This window comes from Podarcis muralis, chromosome 17, assembly GCF_964188315.1.
Source record: "Podarcis muralis chromosome 17, rPodMur119.hap1.1, whole genome shotgun sequence".
NCBI classification, from domain to species: Eukaryota; Metazoa; Chordata; class Lepidosauria; order Squamata; family Lacertidae; genus Podarcis; species Podarcis muralis.
This window is the reverse complement of record NC_135671.1, coordinates 23472916-23493693: the sequence shown is the minus strand read 5'-3', so window position 1 is coordinate 23493693 and position 20778 is coordinate 23472916. Positions and strand designations below refer to the sequence as shown.

Sequence of the window (20778 nt, the reverse complement as noted above, 5' to 3'; positions counted from 1 at the left end):
GCTGATTACATAAATTTCAGGATGCATGGAAAGAGGTTTCCTATAGCTCCATACCGTATTACTCCCAAACCCCACAGAATCCTGTTTTATTCCCAGGATCAGTTAACACCAGCAAGGGGACCTAGCTGTCTGTCCTCACCACCATATTTAGTGACTTCTGCATTAGTCTGGCTGAAAATAGCCATCAAGTCTACATCTTAATGTAGGGGAGACGAGAGTTCATTCATATAGTTGATTTATTGTACAGAAAATTTATTCATGTAACGTAACCTTATGTGGCTTTTGCCGTGGCTAGTGATTCAAAGCTTTATTTATTTTCCCACATCATAATATGAAACTATTCCAATGTCTCTTGGGAGTATGTACTTTCTTACACCACTTTTTTCTCACTAAGCTCAGCTATCAATACCGTTCCAGCACGCCTTCAGACCCCTGTAGTCCCAACTTCCTTGTTGGTTTTCTCCTCACTTCAGAATCTCAGTATTTCTCTTTCTCTGAATTTTGTACGGAGCAGCCAACTGTGAAGGTAGTAATCCAGATTTCTTTCCTTCTTTTTCAAGAATCATCGTCAACATCAGGATTTAACCTTGTGGTGGTGGCGGCGGCGGTGCTGGTGGTGCTTCTGGGCCACTAGGTGGGGGTGGGGGAGCAGCTCCAGGCTCGCTTGGTGGAGGTGGTGCTGCTGGGCCACCAGGTGGTGGCGGGGGTGCAGCTCCAGGCTCGCTTGGTGGAGGTGGTGGTGGTGCTGCAGCTCCAGGCTCGCTTGGTGGAGGTGGTGGTGGTGCTGCTGGGCCACCAGGTGGAGGCGGGGGTGCAGCTCCAGGCTCACTTGGTGGAGGTGGTACTGCTGGGCCACTAGGTGGTGGTGGTGGTGCTGCTGGCTCATTTGGTGGCGGTGCTGCTGCTGGTGCACTTGGAGGTGGTGCTTCAGTTGATGGGGCTTGAGAGGGTGTCACTGTTCCAGATGGTTCTGTCTCTCTAAGCCTGATTGACTCTAGAGTGCGGGCTGATTCATCAGAAAATGATGACACCTCATCTACTGAGTGTACAACAGGATCAAATGTTAGCATCCTTGAGGGTTTAGTCACCGAGGGGCTCCGTCCTACTGGTCTTGGTCCGGACTCGTTCCATATCAAGCTCTCAGTTCTAGAGACTGCAGATTCGGTTCGATAGGGTTGGAAAAAGGATGGCCCAAATAGTGCTTGATTTTCAGAAGAAGTAAATGAGAGCTCTGTGTAACTGGAATGCAAAGAGGGGGTGTTGATTTTGTGTTTGCTGTTTCTAAGGATCTCAGGGCTGCGTCACTCGAAATACCTTCCCACATGGAAGACACCCCCATGCACAGCATGTCCTATGTAGGTTTCTCCACAATGCAGAGCATTTGCCTGCAACCTGCATGGTCATCTGACACACAGTTGCTTTACCAAGCCACTTCCATGTGGAGATGGCAGCATGCAGGCATATTAGGGGAGATGCGAGAAATGTATGTTAAAAAGGGACAGGCAGCTTTTTGCCCCTAGTGGCAGGGCCCTGCCTCTCTTTAATATCAGAGCAAGAACATATAGGACCTATAAGTATAAAGTTGCAAGATGGAGTGTTCCCATTCCAAGATTTGAGTCAGTTAATCGTGTATTCCGCCTTCCGGGATACTCCATTCCATTGCTCTACCTCCCCTGCCCCTATAGCAGTTAGCCAGTGTTCTGCGCCCACTGAGCATGTTCTGTCTTGACTGAGTTGTTTTGCCTCTTCTACTACAAATTAGGTTTTTTTGTGGGGTTTTTTTAAAAACACTTCTTTAAACCTTTGGATTCCCCCAAGCCTACTGATGCCTTTCTCTTGTGTGTGGATGATGCCATTTTGGCTACACAAGGAACCACATTTAGATAATGTGTTGACTATTAATACAGAATATATAGATGGATCGTTAGAATTCATCATTTGTGTGATGGGAAGACTTACCTAATTCTTTTGCTACATTGGTATATAGTCATACCACAAAGCATTGTAAGCAATATTAAAACACACAGAGTTGCTGAGGATACAGCCAACAGTATCTGTTCCCGGGGTCGGGGTCTTTCTTCTTCTTTGGAGACAAGTTGTATGCGCTTCTCAATCTCTGCATTGTCTGAAACTTAAGGCAGGGCAGTTGTTTAAAATTAATCAAATGGAAACAGCTGTTTACCTTTAAATCCACTAAATTGCTTACCAAATTCTGTATGAAAAGAAGTCAATGTGTGATCAGCAAGAATTAAAACCATACATTTTAACTTTATCAAGCATTTATTTTTTTTTGCTAAATGATGGAAAAAGAAAAAGATGTGGGACCAAGCATTTTGTTGTTGTTAAATTAACTGAATTACAAGTATCAACAGATTCATCGGCATAGCAATGAATGAACAAATGAATGGAAACCAATTATTCACTATATAAGTAAGTTATCATCATCAAGCTCTGAATATATTTTTTTAAATATATGTTGAAAACTGCTTATTGTACATCTTTGTATAGGTCAGTTTTATCTGCAGTTGTTGTCATTGTTGCCTTTGTTGTTATACTGTAGATTTTCTGAAGCCAGCCCAGACTGGGGGGAAAAAAAAATCCTGAAAGATTTATCTTATAGTGGTTCTCCAAGCAATGGGTATTCCACTATGGGGGAGCAATCCAAAAACACTTTTGTGCATGCATTTGCCATTTGGACTTGGTGCACAGATGTCATAAAGAGAAGTGTATTCTTGGTTTATCTGAGAGATCTTGACAGCACGTGTTGAAAATATATGGGCAGGGCTGCAGGAATCCTAGATACCTGATCCTCTGGATAGAAAATTCCCAGGGATTTGAAAAAGTAACCCAGTTTACATGTCACAGTCTACCAGGGGTCACTAACATTTTTTGACTAGCGGGCAGATTTTGAACTTTGAGAGAGTGTTAGAGTACCTACCAGTCACAAAATGACTGCCATGGAGGGGGCATGGCATAACAAAATTAGAGAGACAATCACTCCCAACAACTTTATGCACCTACAATGGGAAGTCAGCTATGTCTTAATGGTTCCTAATTATGGAGATTATACACACTCACTGATGCTGTTGTTGTCTAGTAACAACAGAGAGCGTTCCTCAATACAGTGGAACCTCGGTCGTCGAATGCTTCGGAAGCTGAATGCTTCGGTTTTTGAATGCCAACAACCTGGAAGTGAATACTTCCATTTTCGAACACGCATCGGAAGTCGAACAGCTTCTGAGGCGCGTTTCTCCATTTTTTCAATGGGTTTTGCCGACCGGCAATTGCGCCTCAGTTGTCAAACATTTCAGAAGTCGAACGGTCTTCCAGAACAGATTACGTTACCCTAACCACACCACTCTCATTTCACAGAAATCATTTAGAACGTACCTGCACAATTTGCCCCTTATCTTTCTTTCTAGGAGAACTTGAGGCCTTTTTTTTTTTTTTTTGGTTATTGAAAACTCAGTCTGGGGCACCTGCTCAGTGACACATCACTGCGGGTCACAGGCTGGTGACCCCTGCAAGTAATCCATAGTTGATGTTTAACTGTGAATGTGCTGATCTGGTTTAGCATCATGTTTGATGTAGGGATGGGTTCTTTTGCTTTAAGAAATCATTATCACTAAAAGAAGCAGCAGCAGTGGCTACAGATCATAGTTTGTTTGAGGCAAAACATACCACAATTTCTAGGCCAGAAATAAAGCTAAGTCAAGGCTGGATCCTTGAAAATTTAACTATTTTTCAGCTCTAAATATAGGCAATACAAAATGTTCATCTCTTGTGCAAATGTTATGTAAGGTAAGATCATATGGCAATTTCAGGTTTCACCCCTGCTAAATTGTGTCCTTACTTGGTACCGGTTGGAAAAAGAGATCTTTTACTGGACTTCTGTCAAAATCTTCATTAAACATTCGTCCTATAATAAAAGTTAAGAATGCAGTTCAATGAAAAACAAATATTTAATTTGTGCAATACTTCTTATGTACATAGTTCAAGCATAGCTAATGGACTGTCCATTATGTCCAAGCCAGGGATCATGGTTTCTTTCTTCAAACAAATTGGTCAATAATTCACAGCTAACCTTTAAATATGGTTTATAATGACATGCAAATGCGGTCAGTGTCAACTCTTTTTACTGATTCCTGAAAATCCACAGGAATCTTCCCAAAGGGGGCATGGGGCAAAGTATATACAGGCAACCCTTCATTTATGTGGGGGTTAAGTTCCAAGGCACCACATGCTTAAGTAAAATCACATATAATTGAAACACCATTGAAAAAGCCTGCAAACACCCCATTCCACTTCCACCCCATTCTCCCCCCTTTTGTGACTTTTTTGACCACTTCCGGGCTTTGATGTGATAAGTGTTAGAAACTGAGATATGAAAGCTAGGAGCTAATTGACACCATAAACTTAGGTTATGGGCGCAACAATGGAATGTCTAGGCGTGCTTTTTTATAGCAAGAATACAAAGCTGAAAATGAATGAACTGCAGCTAAAATATTATGTTCATTTTTCACATGGTCTAGTCCTTCCCCTGCCCACCCCCTAATGTTCTTAAGAGGCTCTCTTCTCCAATCTTCAGAGAATAGCTGGAAGTTGGGAGGCAGAAAAAGGTCCTCCTTTCCTTCCACTCTGCAGTTTTAATCTGAAATCTTAGGCACAGGACTGTGCCCAAAGCTCAGAAACTGCTCGCACTTAGGAAATTCCCTGTTGCAAAATGCGCCTAGAACAATGGGAGTTTCAAACACTGGATGTGATGTGTGGTCGCACACATATCGAATGCACATAAATGGGGGGTTGCCCGTACCCCAAATAAATAATACATAGCAAGCATCAGAGATTAGGCCTAGGTGTTCTGGTAGCTTTGGTAACTGAACAATAGTGAGACCTAAGTAGATATGGCCTCTGAAGAATTATTTGTACGGTTGGATCACATGGAAGTTTCTCCACAGCTAACTGTGCCCTTACCTGGTACCGGATGAAAAAGGACATCTTCTGGTTGATTTTTATAAACATCTTCATTCTTTGGTGGTACTATAATAAAAGTTAAGAAATATGTGATTCGGTTAAAAAAATAAATCAGATTCCTTGTTCACTAATTTCTTATGAACATAGGTCATGGGTAGTTAATGAACTGGCTTTGTACTATGTCCAAATTTGGGACCGTGGTTTGTTTTGCTCAAACAAATCACAATCAGTAATCCAAACTTGTTTGTCTGAGATTGTGGTTTGTCTGAAACAAAACAAAACAAATCCCCAATTGATTCATAAAGGTAAGTGGTCTCTATCTCTAGACTGCAGTTGTAGAGGGTAGGTGGGAAGAAAGGGCAGTAACTGAATGGGCCCCTCCTCCATGCTTTTCCCTCTAAGAGGAAAAAAAAAGACCGCTATGGGAAGAGTTAAAACTCTCCCCTCAGGGCAGGAATTAATATGCCACACTCTCACTGCAGGTGGAGATTCCAGTCAGGAAGGGGTTAAGCCCACCCACTCCATATATGGTAGGTAAATTTGGGGTGTGCAGCCCACAGCAGCCCTAGAGACAGGTAAGTGAGGCACTGGGCCTTGGGAAGGAGCTGTGAGAGCCCTGGCAGGGTCCTAAAGTCCTCCTTCCTCCTTTCTAAAGGCCAGGTAGCACTTTCTCAACTTTGGGAAGGAGGTAGAAGGGCTATAGGACCCTACCAGAGCCTCACACCTCCCTCCCCAAACCCAGTGCCTCACTTACCTAGCTTTGGGAAGGCTGTGTGTGGTCAAATTTTGGCTTTGCTCCACCCCCCCCTCCTGCTGCATGACAAGACAGTGTGCAGTCTATGGGTTCTGTGTCCACTTGGTATAAAAAAGAGAAGCAAAGCAGCCCAGAACTATGTGTTCACAGTAAACCAGTGTTTTCATTATCCATGGTTTACTGTGACATGCAAATGAGTCACTATCAACTCTTCAGAATTTAAATTGGTTCCTGAAAATCTAGTGATGGCTCCCTGAAAATGTAAATATAGGCCATGAAAATGCACTTTTTGTGCAAACCAGTAACTATGGTTTATCATGACATGCAAATATGATATGCAAGGTTGGACCACATGGGATTTCCAGGTTTCATCACCACTAACTGTTCTTACGTGGTATTGGATGGAAAAGGTGATCAATGGATAGACTTTTGTCAACATCTTCATTATCTTGTAATCCAACATCTTCATGATTCTGTGGCCCTATAGTAAAGTTAAGAACTGTGCAATTCAATTAAAATTAAGCAATCACTTAAAAATAAGCAATCCTTTTTTTCCCTAGTTAATGAACTGGCTTAGTATTATGTCTTAACTGGGGATTATGGTTTCTTTTACTGATGAATGATCAGTAGTCTAAGAATAAATATCAGCTACAGATTGTAGTTTGTTTGAGGCAAAACAGACCACAGTTCCCAGCTCAGACATAAAGCTAAGCCACAGATGTTGTTTTGTTTCTCTCGCATACTAGCAGAGAAGAATAAAGTGGCCCAGACCCAACAAATACATTGCCAACATTTTTCAGCAGTAATACCCATTCCTGAAAACCCAGTGATGGCTCCATGAAAAATTACATGTTTTTTTTCCAGTCCTAGATATGGGCAATACAAAATGCACATACATAATGTGGGTTCACACACAAATTTCAGTTTTAAGCACTGCTGAACTATGTCCTTACCTGCTACTCAATAGAAAAAGACACCTCTGGATGGATGTTTGTCAACTTCTTCATTATCCCATACTTCTGTAACAAAGTTGCAGAAGTATGCAATATATTTGAATGCACCCACCGCTTTCTTTGTCCATTGTTTTGTTATGTACGTACAGTAAGCCCACAACTTTCCTGGGGTTCCAGGAAAAATGCCTTTGGCAATCCCACCTGCCACTGAACCCGGTGCATTTTGACTATATGCAATTTTGTCTTTAGGCATGATCCCCAGAACATAACCCCCACGTAATTTGCAGGCTTACTGTAGTTATTCGTTTTCTAAGTGCAGACACAGCCCTCTTCCCAGTGTGAAGAACAACGACTTTGGCAGCACTCTCCTTATTGTATAGTTTGGCTGTGCAAATTCCAACATCAGCCATGAAAGACATAGATCAAGGAGAATGAACAGCTGGAGCCTTGTTGTAATTAAAACCGTGCCATTATTATTCATTGGTACAGAAGTGTAGAGTTTTGCTGCTCATGGCTGCGCAGCATGCAGAAGCAAACACTTGAAGTAAGAAAGAGGGGTTCTTTTGATTGGGAGCTACACTGAAGACCAGATGGAGCATCTGTTACCACTGCCTACTCCATATGAAAATGGAGGTCCGCCATTTTCCAGAACTAGCTGTTTCCTAGTTCTGCTGGATCTCTCAGTGGCCTTTGATACCATTGACCATGACATCCTTCTGAACTGTCTAGAGGAGCTGGGGACACTGTTATACATTGACTTTATCCCTTGCAACTTGTTCATGCATTGTGAATTTATACATATCTTCTATCCATTTGTTGAAGAGAGCCACATTTTTTTCCTTCCAGTTCATCAATACTAGTCTTTTTTCCATACTGCCCCTTAGTTAGATTCCAAGTACTGGGAATATAATTCAAAAGGATATTTTCCTCTGCAAATTTAATGTTTTTCCGTACAGTTGCATTAATCATTTCTGCTACCCTCTCCCAAAAATATACCAATGTGGGACATTGTATGAACATAAGTTTTAAAGAAGCATTATCGTCTCCAGCAGCTAGATGTCTTAGATAGCCCTTTCCTAACTCCAGTAAATTCAAAATATAATTTTTTTGTACGAGTCTTAGTCTAAGGTCCAGAAACACCCTTGTTATAGAACTTAGCACAGTTTCCCTTTGCTTGGTTGAGACTGACATCCCTAATACATTATTCCATTCATCCCTTAATATCTGCATATCAAACTGGTTTGCTGGATAAACATTTTCATAAGGTGACAGTGGGGTATTTTTTTGTTACATAAGTGTTGATCAGATGTTTTAATAACTCTGGGCCTCTGAGGCTGTAAAAGTTGCTGGTCTTCTGCCTTATAATTCTTTTTATTTTTAATAAAGAATAATAAAAAAGTTTACCTTCCATTATAGAAATCTTATGTACAGCAGGGTGTATGATGATGTGCTTCGTACTTCCTTCCTCCTCTTTCTCGTTCGCTTTCTTCTCATGATTTATCCGAATAATAACTTTATGTTTCTCTAGATAAATGAGGTACATTTAAAAAAAATCACTTTATTCAATTATGGTTGAAAGAGCAGAAGCCTGCTATGAATTCTTCATCCAAACCCAACATCAGGCCTTTAAACAATACTCTGAGACAGTAGTCTTCAGTTTTTCCAGACCTTGTGTCTACCTTTAACCCAAACATGAATTTGAGGACCCATTTCTTAATGTTATACCATATACTTGTAGGTTTGTTAGTGCTAGTGTTGCAACCCACGCCTTAGATCAGGCCATGCTCTGGCAGTGGGTCCCAACCCAGCAATTGAAGACCAATACTCTTATGAGTGGGGTTGGGAACCTTTGGCCCTCCAGGAGTTGCCAAGCGACAACTCCCATCAGCTCCAGCTCACAGTTGTAGTTGTAGTACAGCAACATCTGGGGAGCCAAAGATTTCCCCAGCCCGACTCTAAGATAATTATAGAACAGGTTTATATGTTTCAAATGGATTACTCTTAGGTCATGATATTAATATCCATCAGAGGTCTGCTTGAGGCCACAGAAACCAGTGGACTGAAGGATGACTAACTTCTGTGCTAGATTCAGCCCATTATGGGTACATGGAACCTCCAGATTTAGATATACCAATGAATCTCAGTGGCTGAGGAATGACAGCAGGGAAGGGCAACTGCCTTCATGGTCTCACATGTGGGCTTTCTAAAGGAATCAGGGTGGTCACTGTGAGAAGTGGATTTGCTGGCCTACATCCTGGTCCTGAACCGGTGGGTTGCAAACTGATCCAAGGTGAGCTGCAATAGGAGCACTACCACCATGCAAGTATACAGTGGTGCCTCGCAAGACGAAAAGAATCCGTTCCGCGATTCTCTTCGTCTAGCGGTTTTTTCGTCTTGCGAAGCAAGCCCATTGACAGCTTAGCGGATTAGCGCTACAGTGGTCTAGCGGCTTTTTGCGATCAGCTGTTAAGCGGGTTATCAGCGGAACAGCTGATAGGCGGCTTAGCGGCTTAGGAAAAGGGGGGGCGGAAAAAACCCGCGGGGACGCGCAAGATTTTTTCGTCTTGCGAAGCAAGCCCATAGGGAAATTCGTTTTGCGAAGCGCCTCCAAAATGGAAAACCCTTTCGTCTAGCGGGTTTTCCGTCTTGCGAGGCGTTCGTCTTGCGGGGCACCACTGTATGCTTAAAATATTTAAGAAGTGGGTCCATAAATGCAAGTTTGGGTTAAATGTGGGTCCTGGGTCTGTAAAGGTTGAAGGCATACCTGGCCTATATGGAACTATGGTCAGATCCACCAGGGTTCTTCTCATATTCTTAACATGACTACAGATGGAGACAAAAGGCAAATAATAGCCGTGGACAGGAAGACAAGGTATCCAGCCACCAACACACCCCAAATCGCTGAATTTTTTTGCCAGTAGAGCGGTGTCAGAAATTAAAGGGGCAGGAGCTTAAAATATTCAACAAAGTACACCAAACATAACAGAGAACAGAAGAGTCAGGCTGAAGAGAGGTTCTGAGTAACACCCTACAGTGATTATTGTCTGAGCTAGTCACTTTCATCCTCCCCCCTCGGCTGGCCGTTGTTTGTGGTTTTGCAGCACAATAAAGGTAAAGGATAAGGGGTGCCTGACCATTAGGTCCAGTCGTGACCGACTCTGGGGTTGTGGCGCTCATCTCGCTTTATTGGCCGAGGGAGCCGGTGTACAGCTTCCAGGTCATGTGGCCAGCATAACTAAGCCGCTTCTGGCGAAACCAGAGCAGCACACGGAAACACCATTTACCTTCCCGCCGGAGCGGTACCTATTGATCTACTTGCACTTTGACGTGCTTTTGAACTGCTAGGTTGGCAGGAGCAGGGACCGAGCAACGGGAGCTCACCCCGTCGCGGGGATTCGAACCGCCTACCTTTTGATCGGCAAGCCCTAGGCTCTGTGGTTTAACCCACAGCGCCACCCACGTCCCTATTTGCAGCACAATAGTAGTGTACAACAAGCATCATGTTCTTATATGTGGCATATAGCTTTCAAAGAGATAATACCTTTAGTAGCTCCTGCAAATATTGATGATGATAAAAAGATAAACAGTAGCAGATTCATAAGGGAAACTGTCCAACGTCTCAAATCATTCTTCTGGGCGAGTCTCACTCTTTCCCTGCTGGAATCATTCATGTTGCATGCTGTAGTATCTCATTATGACATCACCGTGCCCTTTAACCTCACAATGAACCAGCTGGAGAAGAATGGAAGATTGGGCATTTTGCAGAGTTAATGCAAACACATCTAACTTGGATCAATTTCCAAACTACCCAGAATTCTGGTGAGAGGGGGATGTGCTGTAAATGTGCAGCGCGAGCACAGTTTAAGTGTACAAAAAATCCCTGAAGGACAGAATAAAGTAAGGTTTATGAAGGGTGTGGTTTGAGGTGAGGGTGTGTGGCTGAGGCCAAGAAGTCTTCTGGGGGCCAGACAGAGTGTCCTGGGGTGGCCTGAGGTTCAACTCTGACCACAGGCAGTGTTGTCAAAAGTATAATGGCTCAAGCTTCCTTGGAAATAATTGCTTCTGTTCATCCAGGCATTTGGCTCTGAATTGGGTGATAATCCAAGTATGTATTGCTATTCATCTTTTACTAGCGTAGGGTAGAATTAGTCCGTATGTTACTGAAGGACGAGCGCTTTCAGTCAATTGTTATTTTAGCTTTTCGGTACGCTTTATTTTTTGTTACCATTTATGCTTTAATAATTGTATTGCTCTGAGACATTTTTGTACCAAGTGATGAATAAATGCAAATAACAGCAATAACAACAACAGTAATATTTTCTTCCTTCCAGTGTTTGTCTGCTGCTTGTGATAAGGTAAAGGATTCTGCATAAGCTCACAGCTACTCTTCTTTTTAATACTGTTACCCATTTCCGGAGCTGATCCCAAGCATTTAAATGTCTTCTAGAGCTGTGCTTTGGGAAATCCTAGTCAAAATAAAGCCTTTCAGAGAAGTGGGGCAGGGAGGGGAGGAACAGGATGAGGAAACAGGTGTATACAAAGAGGCAAGGAAAGGAGAAAAGTGAAAAATGAAGGGGGAAGGGAAACAAAATGATTTAGGGTGTGGGGTAGAAATAGTGAGTGGGAAACAGGAAAAAGAGGCCAAGAAGGAAAAGCAAGGTCTGGGTCAAAAAAGGATATTTAAATCAACTTTTTTTGGAAAGGTCAGAAAAGAGAGAGAATTGTGTGGAAAGAAGGCACGACAGGATTAGAAAAGAATGGAAGTGCTCAGATAACTTAATGGGAGAAAAGGAAATAATGAATGACTGTGAGGTACTGAGATAGTTTTTAAAATGCAAGGGAGGAGAGGAAGAAAGGAAAAAGAGAAACATTTGTCACACTGAAGCATTTGGCTAAGAAGGCATTGACTGACATTTGTTTAGCAAACCCTGCTTTAAACACCACCACCACCCAGACTACCACCATGGGGTAGATAGAGTGCAGGGGCAAATACAAGAGAGCCATCTCCCTATCTATAAAATAAAATGTTACAGGGATTGGGGGAAAGTGAAGGCAGGAAAATGACACTCTTAAACCTAAAGCAAAAACAAAAGTAATTTGTACGCCCTGCTATAAATACCCAGCCCACCAATTGTCTGCACAAGGCAGACCTATTGCTGAGGGTTGCTTCAGATCCAGTCCTTGCCTGGCAGCAGCTGCTGAAGGATGCCAGCTTGGCTGGGAAGAAAAGAACAAGGGACTTGGGGGGGGGGGAGAAGCCAAGCAGCCACCCCCCTGTACCACGTTAGTTAGCCCAGCAATGCCTCAGCCCAAGGATGGAAACAGAATATTATTGTAAGCCAACCTGTGCAGTGTCATGGTTAGTGTCAGACAAGGACTGGGGAGACCAGGGTTCAAATCCCCATCAAATCACTGGGCATAGCTGTCAACCTTCCCTTTTTTTTGTGGGAAATTCCCTTATTCCAGCGCCGTTTCCTGCTGCTATCCCAGATTGTTAGATATCCCATAGACTGTCCCCGGACAGGTGAGGCTGCTGATCCCTTATTTTCAAATCTGAAAGTTGACAGCTATGTAACTGGGTGACCTTGGGCTAGGGTAGTTGTGAGAATAATATAGGGAGCAGGAGAGGCAGGCAATGTAACCGAAGGAGCTGGCTGAGCTGCCCTGGAATGATGCATAAGGAAGCTGGAACGATTTGTCCCTCTTGCTTTCTTTGGTCTGGAGCTAAATTACCTATTACACGTTCTGTGCCTTTAGCTACATCCTGGAATGCAGCAAATAAAAAAGTATTTCCCCTTCGCCATACAGACTATAGTTCAGCCACTAATATCTTGCTCCTTTGAGAGCCGGTGTGGTGTAGTGGTTCAGAGCGGTGGACTCGTAATCTGGTGCACCGGGTTTGATTCCCCGCTCCTCCACATGCAGCTGCTGGGTAACCTTGGGCCAGTCACACTTCTTTGAAGTCTCTCAGCCTCACTCACCTCACAGAGCATTTGTTGTGGGGGAGGAAGGGAAAGGAGAATGTTAGCCGCTTTGAGACTCCTTCAGGTAGTGATAAAGCGGGATATCAAATCCAAACTCCTCATCTTCTTCTTCTTCCTTGGGCAGAGGCATCATGCAGTTACTAACATCCTACAGAAAGGGCTTCTTATGCGGCGGTGCAACCTTTCTGGATCGCATCCATCTCCTGGAACCTTCTTGTTTAGGGATGCAGGCTGAGCTCTGGGGATGCCTCCGTGCGCGACACCGAGATGCAGACCTCATAGATGCGGAAGGTGGCAAAGGCGCCAGCCACAATGCAGCAAATGCCCACGATGTACCACCAGTTGAAGGCACCAAAGGAAACCCCATTTAAAATGCAGTAGATACCGAAAGCGACGGCAGCAATGACAGAGATTATCTGTAGGCAAACAGGTGGGTCACTTCCTCTCTCTTGCATAGCCAGGTCAGCAAGTTAAGTCTTTTCCAAGCTGAAATGATCGATGATTCTGAAAGGGGGGGTGTGCCCCCCCCACAAAACAGGCACCTGGGTTCTGTATTGTTTTTTTAAAAAACGTTGCTGAGAGAAGTGAAGTCTGTCTACTGTGGTGTGCTCATGGTGTGCGCAATATATATTAGTACTTGGCCAGAAGGATTAAGGTTCTGTAGGCATCTTATCCTAATTTCCAATTATGTTAAGTGGTCCACAATCCATCTGATTCCATTAAGCATCTTAGAATGCACAATACCTTAATTTATTTGGTGGGAATAAGATGCACATAAAAACTTGGGTAGCAGAGGGTGGGGAAAATCAGCAAAACTGCTTTGTTGCTCCCATCTTCGACACTGGAGGCTTCTCCTTGGGGAAAACATCTGCGGGACTTCAGTGGTAGTTTAACTATGATATTAGCGTCATTTAAGTTAGGGAAGCCCAGACTTCCATAACAGAAGTGAAAGCCATGATTAGCTTACTACGCTGATGCTGGTAAGATGCTCCTAGAAGCTCCCATTTTTATTTTTTTAAGTGTTGGTGCTGACCTTTAAAGCCCTAAACGGCCTCGGTCCAGTATATCTGAAGGAGCGTCTCCACCCCCATCGTTCTACCGAGAGCCTTCTGGCGGTTCCCTCACTGCGAGAAGCCAAGTTACAGGGAACCAGGCAGAGGGCCTTCTCAGTAGTGGCGCCCTCCCTGTGGAACACCCTCCCACCAGATGTCAAAGAGAACAACTACTCCCAGACTTTTAGAAGACATCTGAAGGCAGCCATATTTAGGGAAGCTTTTAATGTTTAATGTATTACAGTATTTTAATATTTTTTTGGAAGCCGCCCAGAGTGGCTGGGGAAGCCCAGCCAGATGGGTGGGGTATAAATAATAAATTATTATTATTATTATTATTATTATTATTATTATTATTATTTTCATATCCCAAGCCTTCAGGTGCTGGGTATGGTTCCCTCCTCCCCATTTCATCCCCACAACACCTCTGCGAGGCAAGCTGGGCTCAGACAGTGACTGGCTCAGTGAGGTTTCCAGGCTGAGTTTCTTGGGGATTTGAACCTCGTCCAATACTAATCACACTGGCTCTCCAACCAATCTATGCAATAATATGCCTGTTCAGGTCAGCTGTCCTTCTAGGACAGGGAGAGAACATGCAGCAGTATCTTACAATGGAGGTAACTTGTGGGTTGACCCTGATTTTAGGTTCTGAATGTGCATTCTAGGGTATGCTCTGTTCACACAGGGGCCAGAGAGACTGGTTGACGCTAGCTCATCACACATGGAGTTATATATCCATAACTCCCTTGCTGCACAGTGCTGCTAGGGAACGTGAGTAATGGCAGATTAACTACTTTCAAACTCCTTGCACTCCATTGCTGATTCAGTGGTACCTCGGGTTACACACCCCACTAAGCCAGAGATAGTGCTTCAGGTTAAGAACTTTGCTTCAGGATAAGAACAGAAATCGGACTCTGGCGGCGCGGTGGCAGCAGGAGGCCCCATTAGCTAAAGTGGTGCTTCGGGTTAAGAACAGTTTCAGGTTAAGTACGGACCTCCGGAACGAATTAAGTACTTAACCCAAGGTACCACTGTACTTTCTTTTGATAAGCTCCTGAGTTTCTTGGACCAGTTTGAAAAGTACTGCAACAGTTGAGGAGGCTCATCATTTTGTTCACAGCATGAATGAATCTAGCTAGCTGGGTTAGATCCAGACTTAAGTCATATGCAGAGTAAGCCCACTGGAACAATGAGACTTAAGTTACTCATAACTTAAGCCACATTGGTTTTAATTAGTCTACTTTAAATACGACAACGTCTTGGATCTAAACTGCTCTTTTTACTGCCGGGCTGTTCAAGACATAAATCAGGGCCAGCAGATTCCAAGAAAAATGTCCGACTCCAAACCTTTTTCGACATTTTTAATTAAAGTAAAAAGGTAAAGGTACCCCTGACCATTAGGTCCAGTCACAGGCAACTCTGGGGTTGCGCGCTCATCTCACTCTATGATGCAGAACACCTGTGGGGTTGTGCTGTATTTCAGTTGCTTAAAAGCATGAATTATAATCGATGCAACTTTATATCGTTTTGTAAAACTCATTTTATTTCATTGACAGCATTGGTCTCATCATACAGTTGAACTCTTAATTTAATCACACACATAACTAAAATATTCTGCAAATGCATTGACTTTGACACTGCTAAAGCCCACAGTGGTAGAATTTGATCGGTTGATGGGGCAGAAAAAGAACGATGTAATCTAACCAATTACTTGCTGAAAAACGTTAACCCTAAAAACACTACAAAACAAACCATAGTCTTTGTCTAAATTAGTGGAGGGGAAACTTCCACATACCATCACAGACCAGTTAAGACACATTAACTGTGCTCCTTGGGAAACTGTTCTGACATAAAACTAGACCCACTTCAAAGCAGGGACACCTGAACAGTCAAAAAGAAGCAGCATTATTTGTCAGTTTCTAATATCTGGTTTTTGCTGGGTTCTCAAAACAGAGTTGGGAATGCATGACAGATGGAGTTTCTATGCCTGGGTTTAATAAACTGTTGAAATCTCAGGCCAGCCATGTTTTATTCAAAACTTCAGAAGGAGAAAATCAGTTCATAGTGGCCACCAGATGTTTTGCCCTACAACTCCCATGATTCCTGATCACTGACCATGTTGCTAGGAGCGGTAGACCTAAACATCTGGAGGGGACCAGTTTAGGGAAAGGCAGCTGCAAAGCATATGTACTCACCTTTCACTGTCCGTAAAATAGAATGCTCCCAAAAATATTTTATCATCATCAGGGTGAGCTGTTTAAGATCCAGACTTAGCAGCATTGTTACCTTCTGTAGATTACCGTATTTTTTGCTCTATAAGACTCACTTTTTCCCTCCTAAAAAGTAAAGGGAAATGTGTGTGTGTCTTATGGAGCGAATGCAGGCTGCGCAGCTATCCCAGAAGCCAGAACAGCAAGAGGGATTGCTGCTTTCACTACGCAGCAATCCCTCTTGCTGTTCTGGCTTCCGAGATTCAGAATATTTTTTTTCTTGTTTTCCTCCTCCAAAAACTAGGTGCATCTTGTGGTCTGGTGCGTTTTATAGAGCGAAAAATATGGCAATCTGTGAACAGGGACCCCAGGGCCTCTCTGATAAACTCCCATCAGCTTTATCCTGTATCCTGGGACATTAACCATTGTGAAATTCAACAGATCTCTGGCCAGTTTGCAGGCTTTGAACCCTCGTTTCTATGGACTACTTTTGAAAAGCTGAGCTTCCAGTGCATCTTCTACCACTATGAACCATGGAGAGCAACAGTCAATCCCACCCACCCAGAGTAGTGGCTTAGAATTTGGCTGCTTCATGCCTTACAAAGCAACTCTGTGAAATGAGACAATAGTGCTTCACCAAATTGTATTAAAGCTGTCCTGATGCCTCAACGCTCTTCCAAAATCTTACCCAGAGTGGTTCCAATCAACCCAATCAAGGTCCCTGTTATTCAATTCCCCTGGGATTACATGTTAAAATAAATTCTAAATGCCAGGTTATTGAAAGAGACAGACACAAAGAATTTCGTCCTCAAAACATAAAGGTGCCATCCGCTGGCATGGTGCCATGGGCGCTAGGTTCAGGAAGTTGAGTATCCAAAACATTGCTTAACATGTGGAAGTTGTCAGATTGCTCTGATCCTGAAAATTCTTGAAATAGCAGAAAGTTAAACCAGTAAAGTGTTGTTGTTTTTTAAATGGAAACAGTAATCTTTACCACTTAAATCCTGAGTGGTAGAAGTGGGGTAGCTCATTCACTGTGTTGTGTTTAAATGTACAATGTTCTTGTCAGGATTGAGGTTAGGGGAAACTGGTTCTTACCAGTTTGCGGTAGAAACCACCTCTACCTAACAGTGATGAGATTTGCCTTTGTGACATCACAAATCCATTCCCGTAGCACTTATTAGAAACCTTCATTTTTAAATAGAAAAAAAAAATACATTGATATTGTGATTCAAAACTTCACATTTTTGTGTTAACTGTAAAAGTTGGTATTCAGACCATATGGGAACAAAAACATGTGCATATCAAAAATAACTTCGTGCAGATTCCCAACATCTTTCGGTGCACATTATGCTGCAAGGTTAATATGCTGCCTTGTCCCATCAATATTTTTAAATCTTCACCTCCTGTGGGATTAGTTTCCAAATTATTGATTTTCAAAAAGTCAAAGAATTACCAATTAGTCAAAGGACAAATAAATTCCAATGCTATTTATATGATCAAAGACTGGACTAAATTCCACAGAAGGCACATGGCAAATTCTACATTTCGTTTTCTAAATTGCGTCTCTAAAACTGTGTCAGTAAACACTGGTTAATAGGCTTAGCCGTGGATATCTCTTGGCTGTTTGCTGATGTCACCAATATCAATTTCACTGGCTAAGATTGGGTGACAATTCATCTGTTTACTAAGCTTTGGAGGGAGGGTATTTTATCAGACACCAGACAAAATGGAATGAGTCTAACATCATCATCTTAATCGTTATTCTTGCAACATTCAGTCATTATTCTTGCAACATTCAACAAGGAGTTTGTTTTTCATATTACGAGAAGGGATAAAATTAGGAATGAAGGACAGCAATCGGAAGAACAAGACATGGACGTAACCACTCCAGCCAGCCACACATGCAACCTATCAACTACAGATCTCTTGCACATACAAAGTGCATCGCTTTTTAACAAGCACTGGGATGCTGCCTTAAAGCCATGCTACTTTTATCATTTCCTCAAACAAAGGTCTCCTTTCCCCCACTCAACATTGAAACCAGTATCACAATCACACCAACCACCAATTTCCTGGTAAGTGAAGTGTCAAGAAAGAAAACAAACGTTTTAGTAGAAAAATAATTGAGGCACAGTGGCATTTCGAAGCATTTGCCAGGTCATCTTGAGTAAGGTAAAAGAAGATATAGAAAGCTGCATAGGTGATCACGACATGTACTATGGTCTCATAGTGTAGCTCTCACTGAATCACTATAACTGCAGTTCAGAGGTGGGAGCCAGCTCTCTGAAAATGCCCTACAAGTCACTGATTTCAATAAACATGGTGCAGTTGAGTGACGCTTATAGAGCTAACAAATTGGAATTCTTTTATCTCTCTGTCACTCAGAAGTTGTCACTGCCTTCCTTTTTTAAAACAACAACAATAATAATAATTCTCCCTAAGTCAGGAACACGAATTTGTGGCACTCCATATGTTGGACTACAAATCCCATCAGCTCCAGCCAGTCAAGGATGTTGGCAATTGTAGTCCAATACCTTATAGAGGGCCACAGGTTCCCCATACCTGCGCTTTTTGTTTCCTTAGTGGACTCTGCGTGCACACACAAACTGTGCCTTCCAAATTCTGAAATGTATTACAGTTGTACCTTGGATCCTGAAGGCCTTGCAAGTCCAACGTTCTGGAAGTGAGTGTTCCAGTTTGCGAGTGTTCTTTGGAACCCGAACGTCCAATACGGCTTCCAATTGGCTGCAGGAGCTTCCTGCAGCCAATCAGAAGCCACGCCTTGGATGCCAAACGTTTTGGAAGTCGAACAGGCTTCCAGAACAACTTCCGAGGTACCACTGTATTTAATCCATGAATCTCATGCATCAGAACATTCTCTATGACCTCCTTCCAGAAGCTACAATTGCTACTCACTAGCACGAGCTGGGAAACAACTTTTTATAGTGTGTGTGTGTGTGTGTGTGTGTGTGTGTGTGTAAGATTTGGCATTTCTTTTCCTGGTTTGAGTGAGCCTTTTGCCACGGGTAAAGGAGAGAGAAAGCCCCCACAGTTTTTATCTGGGATCTCAGGACTGTGATGATAATTGCAAGTGGTTTCAGGACTGAGTTAAGGTCTGTAGGTATCAATCCTAGAGAGCTGTATGTAACACAGGCAAGAAGAGCACACAACTCATGGTGTTTTGAAAGTCACCACCTTTCTAAGGCATGACAGTTTCAAGTGGAAAAAACCAGTTTGTCTGTTCCACTAGGCAATTGGCCACTTCCCTACCTGAGCTCTGGAAAACAAAGATTGATGCCTAAAGTATCAATCTCAGTTTCTGGTGTGTGTGTGTATAAAATGCACATCATCTCTTTTCCCCCTTTTAGGCAAAAAACAGGCTGAGAGTTACTTTCTAAGCTGATTTGGAAAAGGGAGCCAGATGCTCTGCTGAGGTCTTTAACATGTACTGTACCCGACAACAATGTATTTATAACTACAGTTTAACAATAGTTGGTTTTGAAAGTACACCGAGAGACCAAACTTGCAGTAAAGCTTTAAGAGCAGGAAGGTGGACGGAATCGAATTGTAGTCTGACGAGTTCCTCCTCACTCATTCAGGGAATACGGAAAAAAGAATCATTTTGTCCTTTCTTTCCAAGTCATCCACATCATTCCAAGGAGGTGCTGAGCAGCATTTTTAGGGTTAAGAGCATACACAACTGTGGGAAGGTGTCTGTGGAAGCAATAAACTTCTGTCCCTGAAGGTTCCTGCTTTTTAAGGATGAAAGGAGGCAAGTTTTCCCTCTGAGGGCTGGCGTGTCCTCTAGGTCTTCTTTAGTTAGCAGGAAATTGTGTTTTTCGTTCATTCAACAGTGGTTCTTCAATGACACATCCGGGCTGTCATCTCTTTCTGTAAAACAATGGAAGCAGTTAAAGTCACAAGTCGCTCCTTTAACATATCATAAATCTGGGCAGGTTTTTGACACCAGCAGCAGTTATTCTGTGCATCTCTACAGTGCTGGGGAGCCAAGCAGCAGGGCATCTGCTGTCCATAGAGAAGGCACCATGTTCAATTCTCAGCATCTCCAGGAAGACTTGGGAAAGATTCCCATCAGAAATCCTGGAGAAGTGTTTCTAGACTGTGTCAACAAGTAGAGGAGAGTCTCAGGCCTGGGGGGTGAAACACAAATATGCTCAAAAAAAGTTCCCCAATCCCATGCTGAGCTAAATGGACCAATGATCCGGCAAGGGGCAGCCATTTCAGGCGGGGGTTCTGTTTCCGGCAGTGTGGTGTAGTGGTTAAGAGCGGTGGACTCGTAATCTGGTGAACCGGGTTTGATTCCCCGCTCCTCCACATGCAGCTGCTGGGTGACCTTGGGCCAGTCACACTTCTCTGAAGTCTCTCAGCCTCACTCACCTCACAGAGTGTTTGTTGTGGGGGAGAAAGGGAAAGGAGATTGTCAGCCGCTTTGAGACTCCTTCGGGTAGTGATAAAGTGGGATATCAAATCCAAACTCCTCCTCCTCACATGCATTATCAGAGAGCATATAAGCGCCCCCTGCCCCATTACGCCCTGCCCCACTCCCATTCTGCATTCTTCCGGGTCAAAAAGGACCTGTGAACAGGCCAAAAAAAGTCACCACCTGTATAAAGCAGCTTCATAACATTCTGTGTTTGTCTTCTCTCTGCCATCTTCAAGGGCAGTATCGGGAACCAGCAAATTCTGGTGCTATTCTTTTATCATTCTGACAGCTTTAATGGGTTGCTTAATTTCCTAATTTTCTGCATCCTACCTTAAAACAAGGAAATTAGCTGCACAGATATCAGGCAAAAAGCAGTTCAAGATCATACAATGGGATTCCTATAA

At 43.1% G+C, this 20778-nt stretch overlaps 2 protein-coding genes across 5 annotated transcripts in view; both read right to left on the bottom strand.

Moving 5' to 3' along the window:
* Positions 1-218: 218 nt before the first annotated feature.
* LOC114587441 (uncharacterized) lies at positions 219-11669 on the bottom strand. 2 transcript variants are annotated; one of them, XM_028711658.2, is made up of 7 exons: positions 10223-11669; positions 8086-8205; positions 6120-6209; positions 4975-5040; positions 3854-3919; positions 1960-2131; positions 219-1239 (listed from the first exon to the last, which is right to left on the bottom strand). In XM_028711658.2, the coding sequence occupies exons 1-7, from the start codon at positions 10350-10352 to the stop codon at positions 582-584; spliced, it is 1302 nt and encodes a 433-aa protein (XP_028567491.2). In that variant the 5' UTR covers positions 10353-11669; the 3' UTR covers positions 219-581. The 2 variants fall into 2 exon arrangements, with proteins under 2 accessions (XP_028567491.2, XP_028567493.2); XM_028711660.2 differs by lacking the exon at positions 6120-6209.
* A 3564-nt stretch (positions 11670-15233) lies between these two features.
* Positions 15234-20778, bottom strand: part of MOB3B (MOB kinase activator 3B) — a 96138-nt gene continuing 90593 nt past the window's right edge. For all 3 annotated transcript variants that reach the window (XM_028711671.2, XM_028711674.2, XM_028711672.2), the window contains exon 4: positions 15234-19821. In XM_028711671.2, the coding sequence (XP_028567504.1) occupies positions 19792-19821 (30 nt within the window). In that variant the 3' untranslated portion in view covers positions 15234-19791. The remainder of the gene's footprint in view (positions 19822-20778) is intronic.

Excerpts from the sequence above, each read along its gene's own strand:
- LOC114587441 (XM_028711658.2), bottom strand. The coding sequence starts at position 10,352 with ATGAATGATTCCAGCAGGGAAAGAGTGAGACTCGCCCAGAAGAATGAT. Across the intron at positions 5,041-6,119 it reads CCTTTTCCATCCAATACCAC|TACCACCAAAGAATGAAGAT; the intron begins GTAAGAACAGTT and ends CTTTTATTATAG. Across the intron at positions 1,240-1,959 it reads CAATGTAGCAAAAGAATTAG|TTACACAGAGCTCTCATTTA; the intron begins GTAAGTCTTCCC and ends TTTGCATTCCAG.